General features: G+C 32.9%; 1 protein-coding gene across 2 annotated transcripts in view; it reads right to left on the bottom strand.

Annotated features, from left to right (window-relative positions):
* Window positions 1–5,162: 5,162 nt before the first annotated feature.
* LOC106768620 (transcription initiation factor IIE subunit alpha) overlaps window positions 5,163–7,426 on the bottom strand; it is a 15,381-nt gene continuing 13,117 nt past the window's right edge. For both annotated transcript variants that reach the window (XM_014653860.2, XM_014653861.2), the window contains one exon: window positions 5,163–5,564. In XM_014653860.2, coding sequence (XP_014509346.1) covers window positions 5,461–5,564 — 104 coding nt within the window. In that variant the 3' untranslated portion in view covers window positions 5,163–5,460. The remainder of the gene's footprint in view (window positions 5,565–7,426) is intronic.

Below are 7,426 nucleotides of genomic sequence, written 5' to 3' on the forward strand. Positions count from 1 at the left end.
CACTGATTATATAATGACTAAAGTATAAGTTTACCTTAAAATTCTATATAAATAGATATTATTTATTGTTTGTATATAGTCTAATAAACATTATAAAATGTATTGTTCAACAAAGTATATTAAGCCTTTTCATTGTGAATCAGTTCAAATTCATGTTTATTGATGTTTATGTATCATAACTAATATGACATTTTAATACTGTGATTATTATATGTGATGAAACATCATTGTGTTATCATCAACTACACTGTTTTTATATTTTAAGTATTATTCAAATTATAAATATATTTACAATTCACATTAATCTTATAAATATAACTGATATTTTTAAAAGGATATTCATTTAATAATCACTCATATTCACTGTATTTACATAAATCCTAAATTATATGTCTTATTAATTTGAGCATCAGATAGTTTTTTTTTTAAATAAAACTCTCTTTAAATATTAGAGTTTAAGAAGGTTAATGGTGAAAATGAAAAACAACACTCTTTAAATTTTAAATTACTAAAACAGACTAACTTAGTTACTCCTTCTATTTCTATGTATATAGTTATATCATTTTAAGCTAATTGATATAGTAAATGAATAAATTGTTAAATATCTTATGCATTTATTCCTCCATTAAATTAATTTTATATAATACATTTGTGTTAGATGTTTACGTGGCGATTATGCATACTTTTTTGAACTACACAACTCTAAGACCTATCTACTCAATCTATGAAAATGGGTTAGCTCAACCTCTAAAGCTTCAAAAGACGAGGCACAGTAAAGTGATAGTAATAAAATCATAAAAACAGTAAGAAAAGATATATTAAAATCCTGCATCAACCAAATCCATATTTTGAATCCCAACTTTAAAAAAATGAATTGCAACAAGTTATATATTATTATTAATATTTTTAATTTGATTATAGTGTTTTAACTAACAGGATTTATAGAGCATAAAAGAGATATTTTGAAGCAATAACAACACAATAAGGAAAAAGTCTTTTTAACAATATTTTTTTAACAATTTTTTGACAACGTATACATGTCAGTTTGTGATTGGTCCGTTTTAAATATTTTTTAAATATAAATTCAAATAGACCAATAAAATGATGACATGTATCCCGTTATCAAAAAATTGTCCAAAAATATTGTCAAAATATCATCATCCCACAATAATAACACAATTAACCAATCCACCAAACAGACCAAAAAGAGGTCTAATTTCACTGTCCTTCCAATCACTCAATCATTAAGCTTTAAAACTTTGTTGGGATCAAAATCAAGTGGTTAAACTTCTTCAAACTAATTACAAAGACCAAATCAAATATTACAAAATCATACAAAAAAACTATCAATTTTATGACCATCATATCATATATATATATAAGAACTTTAAAGTCAACCTTTTTCTAACATCCCTGCACGATCACATGTATTTTCAAACACCCCTCATTCTCATAACTAATACCAATATTAAAATGCATTTTTTCTTCCTTGATGTCGTGCCGTCGCAACCACTACCAATCAATATCAATATACTATTTTTTATTTTCTTCTATCAATCACATACTATTTATAACCATCTCGTTATCGATGTATCTAGGAAAATTGATTAGTAGCTTATATTAATTCAAATTCGCGCGTGCTTCATCAAAACCTAACCATACAATTCAAACAAATTAATGCTTCTCGCTGGATCAATCATGGCGCAAATTCTAAATTAAAAACACGAACAGATCAAGAAGTGTATATATAATACATTCGTCGCACACATGTACACAAAAAATATAATATAAATAATAACGATTTTAGTTTTTGAAGAGAGGGCTAACAAAATATGTATATATGACAAATTCTCCTTTATGAATACATAAAAATTACAATATATGACGGTGAAGAATAAAGAGAGAAAAAAGAAAAAAAAAAGTATGTGAACCTCGTTAATGGTGCAATGGGTTTGGACCGGTTGGAACGAGGCGTTTGTCAACACCGTAACGCGGATCAATCTGGGGTTGGTTTGGGTCGGGCAGGTGAGTCCGGTGGCGGTGACGCCGGTGATGGTGGTGGTGGTGGTGGTTGTGGAGAAATGGTGTGAAGTCAAAGGGTGTGGCAGGAGTGGCTAGGGTTTTTCTGTTTGGGTGGAGTTGGTAATGAGTGTTGGAACTGAAAAGAAAGCAGCGATGGAAGAGTAGAGAGAAGAGGAAGAGCGAAAGAATGAAGGTGAGTCTGATGATGAGGGCCATGATGAAGTAGAAGGAGATCGGAATGATTGCATGGAGAGAGGTTTTTGGAAGGAGATGGAGTTTTGAAGGTTTGACAGCTTGAAGATGGTAAGCATGCATAAGAAATGCTGCTACGGAAGCTTGGCATGGGGAGTCTTTGCTTCCATTATAGACTATGCCATATTATTTTTATATAAAACTGATAATAATTAATTTGGAGTTAATTTGGAAGGTCCAGTAGATGCGGAGAGGGGGCAGAATTGTCGAGCATTCTTCTTCCAATGAAGCTTCCTTTGCGTTCAAGAAACAAAGTCATTAAGACCACATTGTCAAACCTTGTATTATATATTGACACTACCACCACAACACCCCCATCAATTTCTAACTAGCCTAGCCCTCTTTCTTACGGCTTTAAATATAATTAAATATTTTATATATCAAAGGATTGCCAATATTTCAATTATTATAATCAGAGGTTAATTATATGACTTCTCGTATGAAGCTGAATTTGCCTAAAATGATAGAGACGGACAAAGTTGGGGAGGTCTTGAAAAGGTGCTTTGTCTAGTAAAATTTGGTGGCTTCTTAAGCTCCTCAAAACCATCAAATCTAGCTTTCAACACTCGTGTATCAAAAACAGCGACACCTCCCTTTAGTACTTTTGTGTGCAAGAGAAGTGGAGCAATCCAAAATGGTAAGAAGGTAAAATAGAAACACATTATAAATGCAAGATTAATACATTTAATTCCATGTATCTTAGCTCCTGTTTTCCCGGGTTAAAATATCTATTATGAAGATATTCTTCGTCTGAACGCAGGGAATGGCAACATGATGTATGGAAACCGGCAGAAAAAAAGAGCTGTGAGATTATTTTGAGTGAGATTTTTGTTTTATGGCTATTGACCGACAATTGATTTAAAATATGGAAAATAAACTTATACCAATTTTCTATTTTCAACCATATGTGTAATTATAAAATGTCATTGGTATTTGACCTTTAGCTCAGCTTCAGCACAAAAGAGCTGGCATTAAATATTCGGATACGTTTCACCAAAATTTGAATATAGTTATGACAATCATGTAAACAATATTACGCGAATTCACACTTCTGTACTCTACATTATATATATACATATACGTTGGAACACGCTAAAGTTGCATAGGAGAGCTGAAAACACTTGCTTCAATTAGACTCTTTCTCCCGTCCTCTTTCAAATATATTGTTTGTTTTGATTTACGCTGACAAATGAATTGATAAAAAATGTTCCCATATATCTCTTCTAATGGACTTGGGCATGTGGATGTGGGTCTTAAAAACATTTCTAGCTTTCTCTGACTTTTTAGTTAAGGAACCATGTTATCATCAAATACTACATATATATTTTGACCTCCATACTTTACAGTCCGCGGATAAATGCATGAAAATTTGCAGCTTCATTCTTTTATCAAATCTAAGGAAAACAAAATTGTAGCACTCAAATAGTTGCGAGGTAGGGTAACGGAAAATATAAGACACCGAAAAGAAAAGTATCCGGGTTAAATGAAGTATTTTTCCTTAAAATGATCACCAAAATTAAAAATCACGATCACATACAAATTATTTTAAGTGATTTTTTTATTTTTTTTTTTTAAAAAAAACTTAAAATTTTAAAAGTATTATATAAGTTTAAAATATCTTAGAATTTTAAAAGTATTGTAAAAATTAAATATATCTAATAATAAAATAGTAAATCGAATTTCATGGGATATCAATTTTGACTTCAATCGTAGATGCCAGACAAGGCAACGACGACACTGCCCATCTCTCTCATGTACATTTTCGGCAAACAGACAACTTGGATATGTTTTGAAAAATAAGGGCCCTGTCTGAAATGGCCGGAGGAGGGAGCTTCTTTCTGCACCTCCATACCTTTCAACCTACACTCCCATGGAGTTGTTAAATAATCCATTTATTTTTATCTTTTCTCTTTCACTTTCTTCTTCCTCCACCAACCCATAGTATTACTCTTCACTATGCTTCATCTTCTTCCTACACCAATCCCAGATCCCTCTCTCCCACTCTTCATCTTCTTCTTCCTACACCAATTCCACACATTTTTTTTTACAATGTTCATCTTCTTCCAATTGAAAAATACATTTTAGAGTGTACAATCTAAAATCTATTTTTCATTTTTGTATTTCGGAATGTATAACATATTTTAGATTGTACATTTTGAAATACAAATTGTGCAATCCAAAACGCATTTTTTATATTTTGCATTTTAGAATGCAAAATCCGAAATACAAAATTTGTATTGTGTTTCAAAATATACAATCCAAAATACAGAATTTGTATTTTAGATTATACATTCCAGAACATCACCATATTTTACATTTCAGATAATACATTCTGAAATTCAAAATGAAAATCTTAAATTAAAGAAAAATATTGGAATTTTCAAGTGTATGGAGTACAGGATGAAATTATGGAAGTGTGGGAAGAACCAGCTTACGAGGAGATATAATTCAGGGCTCACCATTTTCTTCAATGGTGTGAGCAACAGCACAGGTAAAATGGCAGTTTCTTCCTACAACTCCATAAATTTTCCTCTGCTCCCCAATATAAAGAATTTGGTTTTTGCCCTTTTCAGTTAATTCAGAAGTCAAAAAAAGGATTTTCGAATTGTGCAATCCAGAAATATTTTTTTCTTTAACAGAATACAGAAGTTAAAAATGACTTCTGGATTGTGTAATCCATAACTAAAATGACTTCCGGATTATAATCCAGAAACTTTTTTTTTCTTCTGCTTTTGGAAGTCATTTTTTACTTCCACATTACTCAATCCGGAATGGGAAAAATTTTAATTTTTTTTTTTTTTACATGGGATTACAGGGGAAAATTTATGGAGGTAGAGGAAGAAGCTGCCTGGTAAAACGTTGGAATGTCCATTACTGACAAATCTAGGTATCCACCGGCAAATAGTAATGTGATCACAATAAAATAAAGTTGTTGACACTGTTTTTGGACAGATATAGCATGAAAAGTTTCCGAGTAGTATTTTTCATCCAATATATGATTAACAACTAAAAAGTCAACTGCGCACCTTATCAGAAGCCACGGTCGCATAACCACAATAAGATGCACAAGCAAGAACATGCGAACAGTTAATTCCGGTCTTGTACTTTGCAGCGGCATTACTATATGAGCACTTGCCTTTGAAAATCAGAATAGGCCGTTACACACTACTGTCCAATAATTTTTCATCAACCTTCCTCCCAGTCTACATCATCGTCGTCGTCATCTGTTGGAACTTTCTCAGCTTCAACATTCAAATCCCCGACCTTGTAATAACCTCCATTTCCATTGCCTGTTAAATATTACACCCAGAGCATAAATCAGTGGACACAAAAAACATTTCAATCAAAGAAAAAAAAATTAAAATCGTAATTGCTGAAAAGGAAATTTCAGAAGGGGACCTAGTCAATATTAATAATACAAAGAAAAGGTTTATTATATTTTAATACTTCTCGGGACAGTCAAATCTGGAAGGGGGAGGCGTTTAGATCAATCACAAACAAACTACGAGTCCATAGCTCCATCAAGCCAATCATAATGTCTAGTCCTCACATAACGTTTCCTATTATAGTTAATTGGCTCAGTATACTAATTTGTCCCACTATTATTGGACTACTCTCTATTTTGTCCCACCTTTTTAAAAGTTTTAAAATAAGTTTCTTTCTTGTAAAACGTATTCATGTGGTCCTTCCACAAATTTGAGTTTAAGTAGGTGGCAATTTAGTTGATTGTGTCACACGAGTTAACGCAGACGATAGTTTCTTCCTCTCCAAACCCTTTTATCTGGGAACACAACCCCACCCCAAGAATGAAATAATAAGGAAAAGGTGGAAGAAATGGAATAGCTAAACTCATGAGGTTGGGCCATTACTTCAGACGGCAGTAGGCTCGTTGTGAGGTTGCATCACGCGTAAAAGAGGGATGCAAAGGAGAAGTTGTCATCAGTTGCCAACTAGTTTGACACATAATAAACCAAATTGTCATAACTCACTTAGTTGTGTTATGCTCAAATTGATAGAAAGGACCACATTGATCCGCATTAAAAAATAAGGACCAAATTATGAATTTTAAAAAAAGTCGGATAGAATTGAGATTAATGCGTTAATAGTGGGACAAATTAGTATACAAAGCTCCATTAACTTTATAGGAAAACTACACCTGCCTCTATCAACTCCACATTAGTCAAATTTTCCATACTGAATGTTGAGCAGTAAAAAACTAACAAGAAAAAATACTTCTCTCCCCTCTTCCTTCTACCATTGCAGTTGTTACCACTTCCAGAACATCAGCCACAGGAATTGTCTTGCCATTCCACTATTCTCCAATTTATCCAAATCCGCTAATATCTAGACTTCAAATCCAACTTTGAAAAAATTACAGCACCTCACTCTCACAAAGAATTCATCAATCACAGGGATCGGTAATTTATCAAGAACTAGGCTATTTAGTGCCCTTTAATCCACACAGAATTGCTACACACCATCTTTCTTCTTGACCAAAGTGACAGGACTTGCAAAAAGGCTGGTTTTGGGTCCAATATCTCCAACTTGCAACATCTCTCTAATAATCCTTTCTCTCTCATTTTTTTTGGCAGTGAGGCTATTGGTAAGGGTGCATATTTGGGATCTGTGATCTTGATCTCTCTTAGGAGGTACCCCTTGGCTCTCGAAAGAGATCATCAAACTTAGTCAAAACTACTTCAAACCATGCCTGTAGTTTTTCTGTTTTACTTGGTACGGTAATTACAACCTGACATGCCTCAACAAATCCCTCCAGCTTGCATTGAATGGCTGAGTAAGATCTTCCAAGCAGCTTGAGTTTTAAACAATAAATGATCTCCTCTCAATTTGTTTCGGTTATCCTTTCCCCACTTAACAGTTAAATATTTGAGTTGGCTCACCATCCCCCAACACTAACCAGCCTACATCCCTTGAACTAAGTGAGGATATAAGAAGAGAAATTAGTTAAGATGGTTAGAATACTAATGGGTTAGTCACTTGAGGTGTTAGATATAAAGGATGTTAATTTTGTAGATTGAGCACTAGCTCTTTGTGAAGGGAATACATATAAGGTACTTTATTTAGAATAAAGGAAATATTGGCTAAGCCCAAAATAAAAATAAAGAATAGTAACAAAGTAACATTCCTCCTTAAG

Source organism: Vigna radiata, chromosome 7 (assembly GCF_000741045.1).
Source record: "Vigna radiata var. radiata cultivar VC1973A chromosome 7, Vradiata_ver6, whole genome shotgun sequence".
Lineage (NCBI taxonomy): Eukaryota > Viridiplantae > Streptophyta > Magnoliopsida > Fabales > Fabaceae > Vigna > Vigna radiata.